Raw genomic sequence first — 21,011 nt, 5'->3', positions numbered from 1 at the left:
ACACACACACACTGGCATACGCTCTCTCTCTCACACACACACACGTAGCCTACATCCCGTCAGCTCTCGTCGCAGAGCTCCTACTGGAACAATAACCAGATCTGTTTTCATTCATTTATTTATTTATTTATTTTCTAAGCAACATGATTCTTTAATCGAGCCTGAATCAGCGTCGGCGCGCGGTCCTGTGTGTGTTCGATGTGCGCGCACCGCAAACGAAAAGTGGAGCTGTGTTAGCAGGCCGGGGCTTGTTGAGCATCCCAGACATGCTACTGTACAAACACACCGGAATAGGATTTGTTTACAACCTTGAAAGGACACTCTTTGCTCAAGTCCATCTGCCTGACAACAGGTTGTTTGGGAGGGGGGTTAATGGCAGCACGCTGCAACGCATCGATTCAAATCTCGACAGATTCGATCATTAAAGGGGCTGAAAAGGGGAGAAATCAGCAGCATGTAGCCTGGAACAACGACCACGCGTGTGTTCCCGCGGAGTCGCGGTGGTTACTCACTCTAAAGTGAGTTGTGGGTGACAATGAGGATCCAAACGGGCCCCGCATGACTTTCAACGTGCCACCAATGGCAGCCCCCAGCTCTTACCTGAAATCGCTGTAAGGGTGGATAATCCAATTTCCAGCTGATTTGACCCTCTCCTGCTCTCTCTCCACTGCTTTCTGACTACCATACATGCGTAAGGAGAATTTGTTAACTCCAGGCTGCAGCATACTACTAAACTGCCGCTGCATGAAGCTGGCTTGGCTGCCCCGAGGCTCCGCATCCTCGGCGGGCACAATTGGCGGTCCATCCTCCGGCTTCTGGAAAGTGACAGAGTTCCTGGGCTGCTGGGTCTGAGTCTGAGTCGGGCCGTGCAGCGAGGACGAGGCTTTCCGGCTTGGTGCGTTGGAGAAGGACACCTTGGAGTCCTTTTTCTCAGGGACGCCGCTGGACACGGGGGTAGCGCCGGGGTTTGCGCTCTCTCCTCCTCCGTGCACCCCGGTCAGGGACCCGCCTGGCGTGATCGAGCCGTCCATGCTGGCGGAGGTCGAGTTACAGGCTCCTCGCTTGGCGCTCCCTCCGTCCTCGGCCCTCCCCGACCCTCCTGTCTGCTTCTCCTGCTTGGAGATGATTGAGCGCAGGCTCCCGGTACCCGAGTCCCTCCTGCATTCTCCGTTTTTGTTGCATTTCATGCTGGAAATTGGAGCGACGCTGTTGCAACCATCACCCGCTGTCGCGTTTAAAACCTCGACCGCGACCGCTGATTCCGACGCCTCCGCCCCAGATGCTCTGCTGGTCTGGCCGCGCTGGGCAGCATCGCCCGGACAGGGTGTCTGGGTCTCGGTGGCTCTGGAGGCAGCAGTGGGCCGTGGAGCGGCGGCAGCGTCCTCTGTGTGCGTGTGGTAGGGCTCCTTGTTGGAGTTTCTCCTGGAACCCGAGGACGCGGCTCCCCCTCCTGGCGTAAAGTTCTTCATCCTGATACTGCCGCCGCCTCCTCCTCCTCCACCTCCGCCGCTGCCGCTCCCCCCGGCTCGGCGCAACCGTGGATGCTGAAACTTGGACTCCTCTTCTCCGTCCTCCGTCTCGTCCATCACGACGTTGCTGGCCGCCCCGGGCTGCTTACCGCTCGGTGAGGCGGAGTCCAGACAGTTCTGGCTGCTGCTGCTGCTTCTTGTGCATTTGGACGCGGCAGCCTTGGGTGCGCTGATGTGGCTGCATCCGCTGCCGCCCACCGCCTTCTTTTTCATGGTGGCAGCAGACGCCGGTGAAACCTCATTCCTGTCCATGACATTGAGCATATCAAATTTTGCCTCCAATTATCTTTGGAGAAAACCAATCAGAGGTAGAGGGGCGACGGAGAGAAGAAGAGGAGAGGGGGAGAGAGAGGAAGGAGAGAGGGACAGAGGGAGGGGTGGACGTGACTTCTTTGCAAACTACTGCGCTTTTACTTTCTCTCGTCATTGTGTCAGAGATGCTCAGGCGTCAAACTAATTGAGCCCTCTGACTGCGTCAAATATCATTAAACTATTAGCGTATGCTGCTGCTAATTCCGCCGCAGCTGCCTCCAGCTGAGGCCTCCGTCATGACCTACAGCCTGACCGGCCTGCAGGAGCTCGGACCGGACCGACTCCTGAACCAGGAGCCCAGCGTGACGTCAGGGACGGCACGCGCGAGCATCAAAAGTTAATTACCACGTGCTAATGAAAACTCAAATGATGTCATGTGTTTCAGAAGGTGTTTTCAATGACAACCTTCCTCAATTGATGTCACACACACACACGGTTGTTTTTTAGCGCCTCCTAGCGGCCGCGCCGGGGAGGTGCAGGAGGTGCAGGAGGTGCAGGACAGCTGCTCAATATTAACGTGACACCACCAGAGAGTCGAACTCTGTCCAAGGCTCTGATCAGAACCAGGGAGGATCCAGGTCTGAGTGTTCCAGGTGCACTTACAGTCACACATGGCGCCTCAGAGGGGAACATGTTCTGCCTTCTGCTTCTCACAAGATCCATTTTTCTTTAAAGGCACATTTTTTGTACACCAGAGAAGCTCATTATTATTATTATTATTATTATTATTATTATTATTATTATTAACACTCAGAGGCAGCTACTGCATGAACCTCACAGACTCTGTGACTGTGACAGTGGAGGCGTCAGTGTCACACACACAGTGACACTCAGATTCAGCTGCTGCATCACTGCTGGACTGTTTGGTGCTCTGGCTTAAGCTGCACAGTACGAGAATAAAAACAGCTGGTTCTGTATCTGTAGTTCAGCAGTAGATGCATTTTCATCAGGAATAGTGTGCAAGAAAGCCCAGATGCATGCAGAGCTGCAACAACTATCTGAATAGTTAATTAGTTGATCGAAAGAATATTAATCGGCAACGTTTTTTGACAGCTGATTCATAGTTTCATTCATTTTTCAAGCAGTTGCCAGACGTGTGCTGTAGTCAGCTTCTTAAATGTGAAGATTTGCTGCTCTCCTCTATGAATCTACGAGTTTTGGACTGTTGGTTGGATTAAGATTGCAAAGGGTGCAAAATGTAGGACTTTTAGTTGAACACATTGATAAAATTTCCTGAAATTATTAACAGAATGTTGTGGTGTTATGATCGTTGTGCTGCAGAGATATCTGCCGAGTCAGCATGCTAACCAGCTAGCCCCGTCAATGCAAAGCTTAGGTTAGGTTAGCAAAGTGGGAAACTAACTGAGCTAACTAGCTAATGGCAGCTACAGTTAGTGTTAACTGTGTGATATGCAGCCACTTTAATTTTTTTCAGACCAATTCTTACATACTGCACCTTTAAAGGTCCAGTGTAGGAATTTACAACTTGTCAAAAACTGACAGGTTGTGGTTGCGACCCGACCTACGACCCCAAAGCGTCAGTCAGTATTTATACCGAGACTCAAAAATCAACGTTTTGATTTGCCCAAGAAGGAAAAGCTCACGTGTCATTTGTAACATCTGTGTAACATTTCTATCATTGTGACATAAATGATGGCTGCATTCCATTTAGGTGAGCTGGTTTCAGAGCTCTCACATGGCGTGTGGTCTGCTTATTTCCCGCTCTGACGAGTCAAGATGTCTGAGCGCAGAGCATTATCCCTCCCACTCCGAGGATGTGGGCCACGATAATCGAGTGCCCTGTCACTTCGCAGGAGATAAAGTAGTTAGCCTATTTTCTTTGATCTAGATTCGGTGGGAGCCTAATTTTGGTCACATTTGTAAAGGAAAGCTCGGTTTTACACACAAATAAGTCACACAGGCCGACGTAACGACAGCAACACGACGGTGTGACGTTTCCAACTGTCGGGTTTATAAGATACGTTGTCCTGTTGCAAGTGTCTCCCCCTTTTGACATCAGTGCCAGGAAGTCATCAGCATCCTCCCTCTCTCTCTCTCTCTCTCTCTCTCTCTCTCTCTCTCTCTCTTTCTCTCCCTGCCATCTTCTCTCAAGGAGCCACTTCATTACTCTAAACTACACAGCTGCACCGGCATTCAGTTTAATTTTTCCTGGAATGGGTGAGGCATCAGTGTGACGCTCTCAGGTTGTTTTCAACAAGTGGCGAGGGACAAAAAAGACACAAAAGAGGACATATGGGCAGGTGGTGGTGATGTGAGCGGCCCCAGAAACGTGTTAGTACAGTAATAAACAGGAGCTAAAGGGGTTTATTTCATAATCAAAGTGAAGAGTAATAGATTTTATAGTTGAGTTTAAGTGATAGTCTTATTGGGGTGTGAGCAAAAGACTCATAAAAATCCAGACCTAAAGTGAAAACAAGGAAATTAGGAATCATTTTAATTGTCGTCTGTGGTGTGAATCAGTGCCTCTGTCCTCTGTAAGGTCGTGCAAATAAACCATTAAAACTATTTAATGGCCTTTTAGAGTGTGTGTTTTTTTTTTAAATTAGCATCACTGGCAATTTTGGAAACCATCAGAAATATAAAAATCAATTTGTTATAATTTATTTGATTATGAAAACCTCGCTCGTCCTGATGACTCAGCCGCCACCTGCTCGCTAAAAATGTCCCGTGCTCGCTGGAAATGTCAAACAAATACGTCTTTAATGCAACACTGGCGTGCTGCCTCGTCTCAACGAGCTGCATCGAGGCTTCATTTTATCAGCATTAATTTTTAGAGGTTTGCCAGCACCAGAGCCACAATGGAGAGACAGAGTCTATAAAGATTACTCATCCGGTGGGAGGTGGGTTCAGGTTTTGTGTCTGTTTATTGCACTCTGTACTTTGTAATATCCGCCCTGTGTTGTGCTTCTCACCAAGTTGCTGGGGAAGGTTCTTCCTCCATACAGACTCACCAGGAGTTTGGATTTGCATGGAGATGCATGTGTACAGGGATGCACCGCTCCAACGTTTTCAGTCCCGATACCTTTGCCTGGGCTTTGTGTATCTATCGATACCCGATACAGATCCGATACCATTGTTGAATAAATAATAAACTGTATACCGGTTTTGGAAAAATACTTGCGTGATGGAAGAGAGAACCTTGGCTCTAAGTATTCCAGTAGGCGAAGGAAACCCTCATCTTCAACAACTGACATTGGTTGAGCATCTAAAACAATCAATTCTAAAACTTTCCATGTTATTGCCAATGATTTCAAGCTTTCCGTTGGAAACTTTTCGCGTCGCTGAAGTTCATCTGCCAAAGTCAGCTGCTGGGCTGCACTGTCTCCTGCTGCTTTGGTTTTGTTGAGCTGCAGGAATTGTGGTTTTGGTGCTTTTGGATGTGCTTGATCTATTCATTTGTCTGATGCTGTGTATAGGAACATTTCCTTGTCTGAAAATGCCATAAAATAAAATATATAACTGGTAACTGTTGCCTCATTTGTTGTTTTCCCTGCAGGGCGGCTGCACTGCTGAGGGTTCAGTCGTGTCTACACCTGCCACAGAGACTTCAGCTTGTTACAGTCGGACAAGTTTTTTGCTAACTTTGTGGCGTCGTGCATCCGGAACGCTGGAGGTTAGAAGTGGGAAATTCCAACCGGAACTCAGCATTAGTATCGTTACGCCCGGTGTGCCAAACATACCACGATGTCCTACTGCCAGCATGCTGCTCTGGCTGTTCCGACCCACAATCCTCTGCGCAGCAAAACAGAACAATAGGAAAAGAACACAGATGGATGAAAGCTCATCAGTAGTCAGTCCCAACGTAAACGTACTACATGAAACCGTAGATAATTTGTGTGCGCAGCTTAAATACGAACTCAAAGTAGAAACAATGCAATCTGGAGGTTGGCCACTATCAAAACAGCAGGTGTAGATAACATTAATGATGGTTTCAGTCCTTTATATGTCCCAGTGAGATACGCCGAGGAGCGAGCACAACCTCAGCAGAATGCAGCCATCATTACTGTCATCAGTTCCACCAAGTCAAAATGTTGGACATGAGGGTCAGTGTTGATCGAGGTGTGACCTTCAAAGCAGTGAGTATGTTTGTAGACGTCTGCTTTCCCTTCAACATCAGCAGGTATTTACTCTTGATCAGTGTGAAAAAAAGCTACATTAAATCTATTTTGATTCAATGTTGTGAGGCAATAAAATAAAAAAAGTGTCCAAAGTGTGTTAATCCTTCTTAAGAATGGAGGTTTGTGTTATTGGCCATGACATGATCGCTAAAAGGCTTCAAGAAGTACATAAGGCTAACTTTCATTGAACACTTTCACAGAATCAATTTGGACATTAAAGCAAAGTGAGCCTCAACAGAGACTTGTGATCGAGAGAAAAGCAGGTGAGAATAATATCCTAAACGTTTACTTCCTTCTTCTCACCTTTGGCAGGTAAACAGTAAAACTGTGGTCTTTCTTCTTATAAAATCCACTGAGGTTTCATCAATATTGAAGCGTTTTTACATGTGTAAAATCAAACTGCACATTATCAACAGAAAACAAATGTGTTTGTTTAAGCACTTTATTGTGACCGTACGAAAAATCAGTAAATAAAATAATAAACACTTGTTTGGTGAAACACATTTGGTCAGTTCCATAGAGGTAAGATGATCCCATGCCTGTTTTTTTTTATTTATTTTTTTTATGCATCTTTTTTTTCTCCTTTTACGTTGCTCAATTTGTGTCTTGGGCAAGGGTTCAATAAATAAGTAGGTCTGTGGATTAAAAATGTGTCCACTGTTGAGCCGTGTGGATCTTCACCTTGTCAACACACACCAAGTACACCGGACCAAGCTCTAATAAAGAGAATCTAATTAAAAAGAAAGAAAGAAAAGAAACAAGCCCTAAAAGACTCTTTCCAATGCGAAAATGTTTTTTTTTGTCAGTAGTTTCTCCAAATTCACATTCTCAACATCAGACAGAATTTTGTGCAAAACAAAAAAAAAGGTGCAAATAAATTAAACCTGATCCAAACCCTCCGCTTGCCTCCTCTCCACAAGGTTTTAGTTTGATCCAGTAGCTGTACAGTGGCTCACAGTTCAAAATGAATTCTCTATCTACACATCTATGTACTCTGCACCACCACAGGAAATGTTTTTTTTTTCTTAAAAAAAGAGCATTTTGTCTTTTAAATATAAAATGTGTCCCGGCCTCGTGGCAAAGACATGTCTCAGTCAAAAAGCAGTCCACTCCGAGTCAAACTCTGCTCCAGTTCAGGTTACAATCCAAATCTTATTATCACTATTCACAGCCTTTCTGGATCCTCCATCATCACTGCCCAATCCCCCCCCTCCTCAATTACTCAGCAACAATAGCAGCAGGACCTGGACCCAGCATCCGATCAGCACAGGGGAGGGATGATGACTAACAATCTGCAACAGAGTTCACCTCGACTCATATCGTCCGCTTGAATTGAGACAGACGACTGTCCTGGAGCCGTTGGGTCGTATCTGACTTATGTTGTGAGGTTTTTTTCGGATGTGAGGTGGTGCTGACGGTGAAAATCTATGAGTTGCTAGCAGCATTCTCATTGCTAGGTGAGCTAGGGGAGGAAGAGGAGGAGGAGGAGGGAGAGAAGTTCATTCCTGATAGCCCCGGAGGGTCTGTGGCTGTGTTCTGACCGCTAAGACTCTTCCTGCACACAGGACACGTGTCATGCTGTCAGAAACAAGGAGAAAGGAGTATTTTCAGTACAGTTTTAAAAAAGGGGGACATACGATTGTAGCAAATTCTGCAATACAAATGTACCGAGCACACAAAGTCAAACAATTCACATATGATTAAACAGCTAACATTAGCATGCTTCCAAATTTCTGAAATGCCGCCCACATCTGAGATTAGTTCAGGGATATATACATGGCTGCTGCTGTTTGCCTTTGTTAAAGAAAGAGCTTAGTAGTTGTAATTGAGAACAAGGATGTCACCATCTTAGACCGGCAGCTTACTACATTTATGTTAAATTACAGAAATTTATGTTAAGTTACAGAAAAATAGCAAAAGAAGTGGATGACACGTTGTTGTACAGCCACTTACTGAAGACTGCTTCCTCTCAAAGTGAGAGATTTCTTTCATCAGTGAAAGAAGAGTCAAGAAAACGGCTTCCAGCAACCAATATCAAAGATTTAGAAGTGTTAACTCAACAGCAGGACTCACACCTGACTCACTACAGATTGATTGGAGCAAAACAAAACAACTCCCCTCCATACAAGAGAACAGCAAACATGAACACAATGACTTGGCTGAATGTTGGAAATAAAGAAAAAAAAAGGAAATTCTGTCTAATAATAACTCACTTATTATGTTTTCAGTGTCATATAATGAAAGAATAATACAGCAATTTCTGGTTGAACAAAAATGTCTCTCTCTGGATCTTTTCTGTAATTTCGTCAGTAGAGCCCCACAGACTTGTATCAGTCACAAATCTGCCATTATATGGTTACAAAGTTAGTGTAGCTGATACCAATCATACCACTGAGAGATACATACCTGTTCCAGCCATGGTACTATACAGTCATTGTGAAACAAATGATTGCACGGCAGCTGTCTAACATTCTCCTCGACACTGTAGTCTTCTTTGCACACAGGACACTCTAAACCAGCACCTGCACAAACAGAAAGCCACGATCACATGCATGGAAGACTGTGTTCACACCGACTGTGTTTATTTAGTTAACACGGTGTGAAGGTTAAATTCAAGCATGTCGCCTCTCCACCACTAACAAAAAACAGGATAAAAGTTCAGATCGAAGTGTAGGAATCATTCACATTAGTATAATAACATAAAGAAATAAAAGAAAATTTAATTTCATTAAATTCAGAGGCAGTTATTGTCAAATTTCTACTCATAGAGGAAACATTGTTACTGAATTGACTTTTCTATTATGACAGATAACCAAAACAGCCACAGAGTTGTTGAGGGTGAGAGACAAGGAGTGAGTAACAGTGAGAGTCTGTGAGGGAGACGTGGACTTACCCACATGTTCCTCTGTAATGGAGATGGTGGGTAAACTCTTTATCCTTTCTCTGTCTGCAGGAGGAGGACCCGTGTTCTCAAACTGGTTCAATAACTGCAAGTGAAAGAGAGCAGAATCTCAATATATGACTGCGTGAGTGAAGTTGTTCTGCAAATGACAACTTTAAAGACGTTCCCTTCCAAAAAACGTCTGTGTGTCTGATTAGAAGAAAATTCTCGACAAAGATTGATTTAGTGTTACAGAAGTGCATTCTGGAAGAAAAGTGTTGCTTAGTTCAAACAGAGTATCTTACATGTTTCATCCATCCTAACTAAAACAGATAAATCATGATTTTATGAATTAGACTATTTGTAGGGTTTTAATTGAAATTGTTCTTGGGACACTACAGCCGCCTTAATTATATGCATTTTGATCTCCATGTGTACCTGTGTAATGATTGCATCAAGACCGTTGGCGCCCCAGGCGTAGTCCATTGGATTGGAATGTAGCATACCCCTGAAAGACATGAAGGTGGTCGACAAACAAAGAACAACAGTTAACACAGTGAGACTCGTTTTACTTATTTGAGCGCGCAACACCATTTCTTACACTTACCATGGTCCCATCCCGATATTTGGCATGGCCGTAGGTGCTATAATTCCATTTACTAGCTGCTGGATGATGCTGTATCCAAAAGAAAACATCACAGATATTCAGTTACAATAGGCATTTGTTCAATCAAACAGAAAAAAAATCAACTTCAAAAGGGAAAATATCTGTATATAATAATTTCTGGTTATAAAAACATAAAAATGGTTTTGGTGTGAGCCAAAGGGAGCAAATCCCTTCAAGCCAAACGCTACATTATGTTCAAGCTGTATTGAAACACATCATGTCACCATATTACAAAACTGGGAATATTACTGTTTATGTATTTTATACAGTAACATCTAAAGCAAGTATTACTCACACAATAGAAGCAAATCCTCTACCTGTATCCTCTTGTGTCCCACCACAACCTCCCACACACACTCTACTGCTGAAAATGTCTCACCCCTCTAATGTGGGCACTCCTTCGTGGCGCGTACCCTGTCGTCGAGGAACATGTCGACCCCGTGGTTGCCGCGCACTGTATCGCTGCCGTGATGCCATTTCCCTTTCTCTCCTGTTTTCTGTCTCCCTGTTGTCCTCTGCAGGTAGCCGCGTTCGAAGGTCGAAGTTTTCGTCAAAAATCCCGAGGGCGAACGGACCGTACCCAGAGGGGAATGTGAATAAATGTTGGTGATCCAAGTTCTAGTAGAAAAGGCAAAGACAATGTCAAATCATAGTGCTGCGGGGTGCAAAATGTTTTCCCTGGGACAACTGACAGAACAAGTCACACTGACCTCAAAAGCTGGGCGGTTCTGATCACTGGTGGAGGACGTGGATGCGGACCCATTTTCAGTACTGAACAAACACACAGAGTGGAAAAACTGGAACTCACATGCGTCTGCTTTAAAACATCAAATTAACAAGACACACAATAATCCTCCATACCTTCTCTCGTCAGGCAGTTCCTCAATGAAGCCAGATTCACAACGTGGACAGGTGTAGTCCTACAGTGAAAACAGAAAGATGTATATCTATTCACCAAAACTAACACAAACAAAGTCATCTGTTAACTCAGTACACCTGGTAAAACGAATGCACGCTACTACCATCATGAGGGTTGTAAGGTGTGTTGGAGGTGTTGGCCAAACTGTATGGTCATTTTGGAGGCTGTGTGTTGCTGTTAATTTGTATTATGTTAGAGGCGTGTCGAATATATAGTCTAGTCTAGTATCGTTTTGTCACAATATACTGACTTTTCTAACTTATTCTATTCTATTCTAAGTTGGGGCTGGGCAGTATGGTCTTAAAATAATATCAAGGTATTTTTAGGCTGAACTGGGATATCTCAATATTTTTAAAATGTCCTCAAAGGCTTAAATGATTAAGCTTCATATCATAATATTGCTTACCAAATAACTCTTCGATATTAATACCGTGGTAATATTGTAGTACTAGTACAAAATGTGAGCACGATAAAATCACATTAATGATATATATTATATATAACTGCCCAGCCCCTAATCTAAATTAATCTACATCTCAAGAACGTGGGGCTACATCAACTCACTGTCGGAGAAAAGCCACAACTAGAATTGGTTTATCAATACTACTAACAATCAAGACCATTTCAAATATTTAGAATCAACATGTATTGATATTTTTGGAGTCAACACTGGAGTCAATGCAATGACCTGATCACACATACATCTAATAGAAATTGGGCCCGTTTCCCAGCAGCATCCCTGACACATGTACAACTTAACAGACATCAACATTCATACACACAAATATTGTAAGGTGTTGATTCAACCTTTGGTCCCTTTTGTGCTGCTGTTAAATCCTCCTGTTTCACAAGTGTTTCTAATATCACTGAAATAAATGGGATGGACAACATTGTAGAAATGCCTGTCAGTGTGAGGCAGTTCACTTCTATAGGACCACAGACTGCAGCCTCTATAGATCACACATTATGAGCACCTTCAATTAGTATGTATGCTGTCACACAGGTGAGCAGCTGTCAATAAAGTAACTGTACTGTAACGTTCAAGAAGCTTCCCATGAATGGCTCGACAACAGGCTGCTGTGGCAGGCGGGCTGTTGCCTCAGCAGCAGTATAGTGAAAGTTTTACCTCTCTTCGTGGTTACAGACACAATACACAAGCACCAAGTGTTACATGTCCATACAGAGCTTTCACACCAGCCGACTGATCACCATTAAAATAAACCACAACCTGCTAAACACCCTGGAAACCTGACCTTTACGAGAGGAAAGAAAAGTGAACCTACGCTTTCTTGTGTTAGCTTGCCTGCTGATGTTAAACGCCACCACTCTGAGAGCTGTCAGGTTGTGAAGGTGGGCTCCATCTCGCTACTGTTCGTTATACACACAGGTGGATGTGATTACCTACAATACAAGATCATAACACGAGTGTACCCGCCAACTTAATTACTACCACTTGACTGTCACTCTGGACCGTTGTTGCCTAGCTAGCTAGCGTAGCCGAACAGCAGCACCGAGTCGACGTGACTGGGTGTGCGTGTGCGCCACAAATACACACACACAGAAACCCACACAAGTCCTAAAATTCTATTTCTCGCCCTACGAAGAGGTTAGTGTGTCTCTTAGGTCCTTACCGGCAAACGAGGACTAATCTCTGCTGAACACCGGTGACAAAAAAACCGGCAGGGCCGTGGGGGAGCTTCAGCCATTTCTAAGCAGGAGAGCAGTTCGTGCGATACGGACGGATAGCAACAAGGGACAAGAAATCCTGACTTTTGCTTTCGGAGAGCAGTGGAAACGGAAACATACCAGCGCCTACGTAACGTTACCATGGCAGCTAGATAAACTTACTAACAATAAGACTTCCGGTTTGATATTTACGTTCGAATAAAAGCGGTTGAGGAAAATTCAAATGTACATATTTACATAAAAAAAAGACACACTGTCATCATAACTCATTTTTTAACAGGACAGGATGCTGAGCACCATATAAACTGGGCACGAATGTCTTTCTGTCACTGTTCTTTTCTAGGAGTCAATACTTTCTATAACACCTGTACATACACACTAAAATATAGTCTCCAGTTTTTTTAATGAAAGGCCCTGATTTTCAGACATTCACATTCAGACATTGCTATGATTTCCAAAAAAATAGTATATACAGCTAAGTCCATCAAACGTTAAATTGAAAAGTAAATAGAAAAATAGAAGGGTGCAATTTGGTGTAAGATGAAAAATGTATTGATTAATTATCAAGTGACTGGATTTAAAAAGTGCATCATGTTTAACTATTAACCTCCTCACATTTAGAATTTATGAGTCACAAAATAAAAAATGGAGGGTGTCCTTAAGGCAGAAAATAGCAAAAAATAATTGACGCATACTTCACAATTGAGTTCTCCTGAAGTCTGGGAGTGCAATCATGAGTGTACAGTGTGAACAGGAGGGAGCTGAGAACTCAGGTAGGGCTCAGGTGTTTTCCAGAGGTGTGACTGCCAACTGAACTGTCTGGGGTCCAGTTGCAGAGTGTGATGAAGGTTCAGTCCTAAAGCATGTTTTGTTATTTTGTTATATTTGGTTTGAGTTACCAGTTTATTAAGTTCACCTGTTATATTTGATCCAAGTCCTGCAATAAATCATTCTTTTTTTTAAGTTTAAAGTTAAAATGTAGGTGACATTCCATAAGAGTGGTGTGATTCTGAGCAAAGTGTGCTCAGCATCTTGACAACACAACTACACTAATGATGTATTGATTTAAATTACTTGAATGTAACAATGTAATGTACGCTGGATTGAACTTTAGATCTGTGACCTGTGATTTTTCACATTCATTTCGTTTTTGTGTAACACTATGGTGTTTTTAGTAAATGTCTGACATACTCCGGATTTGCAGGGATCATAATCTAAATAGAGGTGATGCTTTTATTCTGAAGACGCTTGGACCGGAAGTCTCGCCGTTGCTTCTGGGAGCTTCTCGCCTGAGCTGCTCTCATATCGCAGCTACTACGGTAGCAGGCAGCTGAGGGCCTTGTTGTAGTCCGTTAGCGTTGTTGTCGAAATACATTTTAACCCAGCTACGCCATGGAGTCTGGCGACGCAGGTACATATTTACTGTTGATTTACCGAGATGCAAGGGCTAAATATGTCGCACTTACCCTCAGTAGCCTAAACACAACATTCAGCCAGGATATCGGCTAACGTAAACTAGCTAACTTGTGTAGCCGTTGGTCAGCTAGGTTAGCTTGCTGGCATAACTAGCCTACAGCCACAGCTAGTAGTTAGCTCTTGTGGAAGTTACTAGATATGTAACGTATTAATCAACAGCACGTTTTGCATTGAATATACTTCACCAATACCTGAATTTCCTGCAAGTGATTTTCCACATTCAGTTATATAAAAGTCTTATTAGCTATTAAAAGTAACCTTGTATAGCAACTATAACAGTGTTTGTCCGGTTCAGAGAAGCACCCTTATTTGCTGACATGAAATGCAAAGTTTGACTAATATGAATACTTGTATAAGCCGAACCCTAATATCTAATACCTGCGTGGTGGATTTAAAAGTATATCATAATGCGTGCATTTTGAAGCAGCAACTTCCAGATACAAAGCTTTATAACATGCTTATTGTTTTCATATATTTTAGTTATCCCTCTTGTATTTTTTAGGGCGAGGAGGATGGAAGCCAAAGCCTGGCCAGCCACAGAAAAACAAGATGAACATGAATATTCTCCGTCAAGAGAAGCTGATTGCTCAGAAGAAGATGGAGATTGAGGCCAGAATGGCAGAGAAAGCCAAAATGAATATGCAAACCCCAAGCAAACCCCTGCCCCCCAGGTGACAATATATTTTTGGATCTGCTATCAAGGCACTGACGCATAAAAAATTATTGTGTAATACCTGGTGCTGTCGGTCAGTATGCAACTCCAGTTATAACAAATGCATTGTCTACTCTGATCTCAGTAGTTCTCCAACTCTTCAAGGACCATCGTCAAACAAATTTGTGAACGATGGAAGCTTCTTACAGCAGTTCATGAAGATGCAGAAGGACAAACCCAACAATGTGTCTGGTAAGTACCTTGATCTGCACAGTTTTGAACAAAAGGTTACAGTCAGGGGTATTATCACAGCAATGTTGGATTGTGAAATTAAGCATAGCAATAGGAACTCTGAATAATAGCTGTGACCTTGTTGTATTGGCTCACATTGAAGCCAGATAAAGTGGCTCCAAGCTGTCTATATAAAATCCTTGACAGCTGTACTGTCTGGGACAAAGGACATCTTGACCGAAGAGTTTCGAATTGGAACTGTGAACACTACTTTCTTGCGATGGTATAACTGCCAGTTGTTCGTGTTGAGGAAGAAGCCTATTGTCTTTTGCAAAATTGTAATTGCATTTATCTGAAGGCTTTTGCTAGATACTTTAAATGTGTGTCTCTTTTGCTCTTTCTAGGTTCAGCTAGTGATACCAAATCTTCCTCAACCTCAGCTTCATCACCAGGAGGAAATGCGCTTCAAAAGAAGAGCATCCTTGTTGGCAAGCGCCCCGGCCTCGGTGTCAGTAGCATGCTCAGTCAGTTCAAGAACTACTCACAGTCCAAGAAGAATCCTGTTCTCAGCCAGAGACCGAGTGTGTTTTGTTCTCCGGATGATGAAGATGAGGAAGGAGAGGCTGATTACTCCAAATTCTTAGAGATGAAAGGTAATTCAAGGCCTGTGTTTTTCAGTGTATCTCTGGACAACTCAATGGCTTGGACAATTCAGTGCATCTTCTGCCTACTCCAGTGGCACAGATGCCTTGTGACTGGCATTTTGTCATAGGTGCCCTTAGAGTAAATGTACTCATAGCCTGCTTAAAGTTTCTCCCCCAGAGGATTCAGACACCAGACTCATTATCGACAAGATGGCTTCTTTTGTGGCGGAGGGAGGTCCTGAGCTGGAGAGGAAAGCCAAGGAGGACTACAAGGACAATCCTGTTTTCATGTAAGTTCAAAGAGTTTCTAGATTTATTTACAAGTGCAGTATTTTAAAACTCATTTGATCTCAAATACTTTCTTTGCCTTTCAGGTTTTTATATGACGAGAACAGCATGGAGTATCTCTACTACAAAAAAAGAGTTGCACGATTGAGAAAGGATTTTCTAAGACCTGAGAATACATCAGCTAATGGTGAGTTCATCTCTTCTCACATTCAGTCTTCTGTCACTGTTGTCTTTGTCTTGCTTTTCCTCTCAGAAATGTTGCAATAGAGGAAGACAGCATGTCATAGCCTGTCAAACCCTATGTTAGTCACTAGCATAGTGTAGTCTCATAAACCAGACTAAATGTGCCATCAGTAGTGTTTACCCAAATGAGAACAACAGGAGCAAAGGGCCAGTTCAGCATTGCCTGTTAACTGGAGACTCTCACCTGATGGCTTTGCTCGAAGAATCACTTATTGTATTCTTCATTAAAAAGTAAGAGCCTGCTCATATGAGGGTTTCTGCACTTTGTATAAAAAATATTAAACAGTCAAAGTCATCTAAATTTTAGGCTTTAAAATGTCTTGAATACATTTAGTCAGGCTGTATTATGAAGTTCACATTTACATTACTTCAGCCTCTCTTCTACATGTGTTTTGGGGAAAATCTGTATAGTTTACACTGTGACGAAACATAAAAATTAAACCAACATAGGACCCATTATGAATAAACAAACATAACATAATGGGCTAGTCAGAGTTGGATGAGATCTGGCTTGAGTTCAGTGCATATAATGCTCGGTTGAAGCAAAAGAAAGAGGACGGTTTTGACCCCCGCTGTAATAGGTGAAAGAAAATGATCAAATAAGGAACTTCAGAGTTGCAGGAAGTAAAAAAACAAAATTATAAAAAAGCCACCAGCAAACACCTTCCATCATTCATTATTGTTCCATATTCTCACTGAGAGCATCATCAAAGAATAAATTATTTTATTTTGCAAGCAGTTTTTCTTCATATCCTTTGTAATGTTTTTTGCTGGTATGGGCACATAACAGGTCTTCTGTTATATTCATGATCTGAAAAAGGGTTTTAATTTGTTGAAACTTGTAGAAACCCTGCATATGATTCTACTTTGTCATCTCGAACCTGAGTAAAACTGTTATGAAGATATTCAGTTGCATTCTGAGAGACACCCACTGTTACACAGAGATAATTTCAAGTTAAGGTGCTAATCTGGTTCACCATCAAACTGTTTGTTATTTGTGGCTGTGCATATACAGGACGTGGCTTCTGCAGTGTATTCGCTGGTATTTTTGTAAACCACATTTGGTTTTGCATTCAACCTTAAAAGCTGCAAATAAAGTGCTTCACTTTAGCCAATAAATTATGATGTACACTTATTTGTAATACACATCTTGCCTAAGTTTTTTCTAGTTAAGTTTTATTATGATTTTGAAAACAGAGTAAAGATTGTAGTCATAACATTTAACATGAAGAAAGGAAATTCACGCTGTATGTGGTGTAGTCTCTGTGGGCTTTATATGGTCTTTCATTTGTTACAGTAAAAGCCTCACGTCCATACAGTTCCCTATTCACCACCCCTGTCCCTCCTTGCTCCTTCCTCCTCTTATCCCCTATTGGCTCTAGACTGGTGGTGTGTGAGGGCCAGTTGAGTACGGTACAGTAGTAGGGTGTGAATTGAGTCCCAGTACTGATAGGCTGCTTAAAGTCTCCCCCCCAGTGGATGCGGAAACCCAGCAGGTGGCTGAGAAGCTGGCCAGGTTTGTGGCTGACGGTGGCCCCGAGGTGGAAGCCCTCGCTGCTGAGCGCAATCGGAACAACCCTGCCTTCAGGTGAGTCGCTGTGTATGTGACTCTGTTTCTGATCTCCACATTTTGTTTCTGTCATTTATCTCACACAAAATATCTTCTGTCCCTCTTTTAGTTTCTTATATGACCAGCAAAGTCCAGCCTTCCGCTTCTATAAAGAGAAAGTACAGGAGTGTCGTGCTGCAGCATCCCAGAGCTCTTCACCTCCAGCAGCTGAGCCAGGGAGAGACCTCCATCGGCCAGCTGCGTCGCCATTATTGGGAATCCCTCCACCAGTGAACCATGCTCCTCCACCCCACAGTCAGGAGGGAGAGACTCCGCCTGTCAAACGGAAGAGGAAGAGTAGATGGGGGTCCGAGGATGACAAAGTCGAGTTGCCTATTCCTCCCATCGTTATCCCTCAAGAGCTGACTGTTCCGGATCCCAACACACCCTCTCTCTCTGGTACTTAAACTGCTAACATTACATAGTTTTTTAAATCACATTGTAATTTGCCATTTTGGCCACACTGTCAGCTAATCTAACAATGAAACCATGAATATGAAAAGTTGGTGGTGATGTCTGTTTCAGCCCAGGAGCTCAGAGGTCTCGGCTATAAGAAGGGGAAGCCTCATGGACTGGTAGGAGTGACTGAACTGTCAGAAGACCAGAAGAAACAACTCAAAGAACAACAAGATGTATGAAAATGGCAACCAAATACATTTATTGTACTGCACCCACGCTCTTTCATCAGTAATCATTATATGTGTTGCTCACTCTGTGTGTGTAGATGCAAGAGATGTACGACATGATCATGAAGCACAAGCGTGCGATGGCAGAGATGCAGCAGATGTGGGAGAAGGCCATCAGAGACCACCAACACGAGTACGACAGTGATGAAGAGGTGGACCAGATGGCAGGCACCTGGGAGCATCGCCTCCGAAAGATGGAAATGGAGAAGACTCGAGGTAAGGCATGCTTCTGCTACACTAGCAGCTGTCAGTGCTTCATAATCAGCTCTCATCAAGGTAAAGTGAGTGTTGCTGTTTGTTTTGGGTTTTATTTTTAAAAACCTTCTTGTCTGTGCTTTTCCAGAGTGGGCAGAATCCCTGACAGAAATGGGCAAAGGAAAACACTTTATTGGAGACTTCCTGCCTCCTGAGGAGCTGGAGAAGTTCATGGAGACCTTCAAGGCACTCAAGGTCAGTTTCCCTCTGAATTCACTCGTTCCCGAGCCTAATATGGAGGGATTGTGCTGATGTACCAGCACAAGGATTGCCCTTATCCATTAATCTCAGTTTTAGAGATGAAGGCTCCGAACTAATGTAAATAACATTTTTCAGATATCCCACGGCTCATTAAATGTTTATAATGTGTGTTTTCAAGAGGCTTGTTGTGTACAGAGAACACAAGCAATTATCTGCACAGTCTCCTTAGAGAACTGTTAAACTTGTTGCTTGCATCTTTAGGGTAATTTGCAGTAACTATTAGCCATTAAAATGCCTGCTTTTCCACTGGAAGGCCATGCATAATTTAGTAGAACTAAGGTCAGTCACAATGTCTGTAAACAGGATTGTAATCATCCATCCATGCCTGTGTTGTCAAGCTGCTCCTCAGGGTCAGGGGCACTGTGGCAAAAGCTTGCAGAGCAACTCCAATGTGTCTTATCCTCTTTTCACTGCAAATTCTTTTAGCTCCTCCAGAGGGATCCCCAGGAGGGGACTGTAATTGCCACTTGTTTATTTGAAAATCTGTTAAATTCAATTTGGCACTGGTGTGGAAACCACACTTTTTTTCTCCATTTTAATAGCCGAAAACAGCACAGTGTGTCCATAGAGATTTCTTATGTAATGAAAATTTACAGCCAGACTCACGAGAAGTTATTGGACAGTCAGCAGTCACAAAGGACCCAGTATGTAATTGTTAAATGACGCACAGCATAGCATTTGAGTATATTAAAATAAAGAGAAACGCCTTTCGGGGAATAAAATAATGATGACCACCAGTATGGAGTAATGTGGAGACACACCAACTCTTCTGTACTTCACAGAATCTGATATCAAGCAGTCTGTGTTTATTTTCTACACGTTATGTCAACTAAAAGATGAAAATCCTGCCTCATCCATGCTAAATAAGTGAGCAATAATCTCCCCACCCTCCCTCTCAGTCCATCAGTTCTGACTGAAATGTAATTCTAAAACATAAATAGAAGACACAACGAGAAAAAGATGAAAAAGAAGTTGTACTGAAGCAAAGTATTTCTGAGAGGATACACTCTAAAGTGTTAAATGTCTGATTGCACAACTTGAATCTTCTTGACTTGCAGGAGGGTCGGGACCCGGACTACTCAGAATACAAAGAGTTTAAGTTGACGGTGGAGAATCTTGGTTTCCGGATGCTTATGAAGATGGGCTGGAAGGAGGGCGAAGGCCTCGGCAGTGAAGGACAGGGAATCAAGGCCCCTGTCAACAAGTGAGTACATCTTCAGTACATTTGCTTTTCTTTGAGTCATGTGAGAAAATATACAATTTCAAGTGTTTTTTTCTGTCATAATGATTATCCTTTCAAACTGTTTTTTTTTTTTCTAGTTCCTTTAAAATAATGACAGAATACAGAGTAGAGTACACAACAAACACAATTTGGGTTTTCATTGCCACTAATAATGTTGTTCTTAATCTTTAACCTGTGCTTTTTTTCTACAAGCCAGAAAGCAACATGGGAAGAGAAACTAATTATCCGTCTCTCTTTCCCACTCCAGGGGAACCACAGCTATGAATGGAGCAGGGTTTGGAATTGAGCGTCCGGCCGAGCTCACAAAAAACGACGATGAATACGACGCTTACAGAAAGAGGATGATGCTGGCTTACCGCTTCAGACCCAACCCACTGGTAACATCTGTGTCTTATTGTTTACTGATTGAATGACATATTTCTTTGCTAATGTAATAGAATGTATAAAACTACATTTTATTGTTCTCCTTTGTTAAAGTGTTTGAATTTAATCTGGTGTTTCATTTGTGTTTCCACAGAATAATCCACGGAGACCATATTACTAATGTAGACGACTGTTTTTTGTTTATTCTTGTTGATCATAAATTAAAAGCTGTTTTTTTTGCAGCTGCCACGGCCGTGCTCGATGGAGCCACGGACACTGTTGCACAATAGACATTTTAAGATTTTAAGTGTGTGTGTGGAGGCAAAGTAGAACGCTTTGTAGACGATCCCTCTTGTTTGAGATTTAATTTGGATTGGGGAAAAAAAAAATACAAGTATTGTCTTTCAATAATGGAACCACAGTTTTGTTACATTTCAGTTTAAATACTGTAAGTCCTTTTTAGATATATCGACCTACACTGTCTGACTTCTACATTTGATTCCTCTGTTCAGTTCATGTTCACATTGTGTTGGCTGTCAAAGCCTCGGACGACATTACAAACCTGACTAAATAACACTGTAATGTATTCGTACAAAAGTTTCTGTATAATTCCTGCATAACTTTCCTCATTGTGCTGTAACTCATTTTTGCTTCCTTTCACTACAATCATCAGTGTTCACAATAAAAACTAAATGCATCTTACTCAAATGAGGAGTCACAGATATATCTGCAGGACCCGATGTGTTTATTTTCTGTTTATTAGGAGCTAAGTTGGGCTCACCTTGTTAATGGTACACTGTGTGCAGTTTCTCATCCAGTCATGTTGGTAACTGCCATCGGTGTTCATTTCTGTGTGGCTCTGGACAGCCAGTAGGTCGAGTTGACCAGATTGAAGCGGCCTGCGATGAGGAGGGTGACAGATCAGTG

The 21,011-nt window shown here is 42.8% G+C and overlaps 3 protein-coding genes across 4 annotated transcripts in view; 1 reads left to right on the top strand and 2 right to left on the bottom strand.

Moving 5' to 3' along the window:
* The window catches only part of LOC119011854 (potassium/sodium hyperpolarization-activated cyclic nucleotide-gated channel 2-like), a 35,881-nt gene extending 33,415 nt beyond the window's left edge, over positions 1-2,466 (bottom strand). Inside the window, exon 1 of the mRNA XM_037085285.1 lies at positions 601-2,466. Within this exon, the coding sequence (XP_036941180.1) occupies positions 601-1,793 (1,193 nt within the window). The 5' untranslated portion in view covers positions 1,794-2,466. The remainder of the gene's footprint in view (positions 1-600) is intronic.
* A 3,938-nt stretch (positions 2,467-6,404) lies between these two features.
* LOC119011093 (E3 ubiquitin-protein ligase RNF126-like) lies at positions 6,405-12,280 on the bottom strand. Its single transcript, XM_037083921.1, has 9 exons — positions 12,079-12,280; positions 10,390-10,448; positions 10,239-10,299; positions 9,908-10,146; positions 9,469-9,537; positions 9,300-9,369; positions 8,874-8,967; positions 8,387-8,502; positions 6,405-7,558 (listed from the first exon to the last, which is right to left on the bottom strand). Exons 1-9 carry the CDS (start codon positions 12,274-12,276, stop codon positions 7,406-7,408), a joined length of 1,059 nt encoding a protein of 352 aa, XP_036939816.1. The 5' UTR covers positions 12,277-12,280; the 3' UTR covers positions 6,405-7,405.
* Positions 12,281-13,233: 953 nt separating this feature from the next.
* Positions 13,234-20,808, top strand: sugp1 (SURP and G patch domain containing 1). 2 transcript variants are annotated; one of them, XM_037083920.1, is made up of 14 exons: positions 13,234-13,544; positions 14,112-14,280; positions 14,410-14,513; positions 14,897-15,145; positions 15,303-15,426; positions 15,511-15,611; positions 17,132-17,255; positions 17,347-17,675; positions 17,802-17,908; positions 18,001-18,178; positions 18,306-18,412; positions 19,537-19,682; positions 19,969-20,098; positions 20,239-20,808. In XM_037083920.1, the coding sequence occupies exons 1-14, from the start codon at positions 13,526-13,528 to the stop codon at positions 20,263-20,265; spliced, it is 1,914 nt and encodes a 637-aa protein (XP_036939815.1). In that variant the 5' UTR covers positions 13,234-13,525; the 3' UTR covers positions 20,266-20,808. The 2 variants fall into 2 exon arrangements, with proteins under 2 accessions (XP_036939815.1, XP_036939814.1); XM_037083919.1 differs by having other exon boundaries at positions 14,407-14,513.
* Positions 20,809-21,011: the final 203 nt, after the last annotated feature.

The sequence above is a fragment of the Acanthopagrus latus genome, chromosome 21, assembly GCF_904848185.1.
Source record: "Acanthopagrus latus isolate v.2019 chromosome 21, fAcaLat1.1, whole genome shotgun sequence".
NCBI lineage: Eukaryota > Metazoa > Chordata > Actinopteri > Spariformes > Sparidae > Acanthopagrus > Acanthopagrus latus.
The sequence above is the reverse complement of the archived record's forward strand: the minus strand, read 5'-3'. Positions and strand labels throughout refer to the sequence as shown.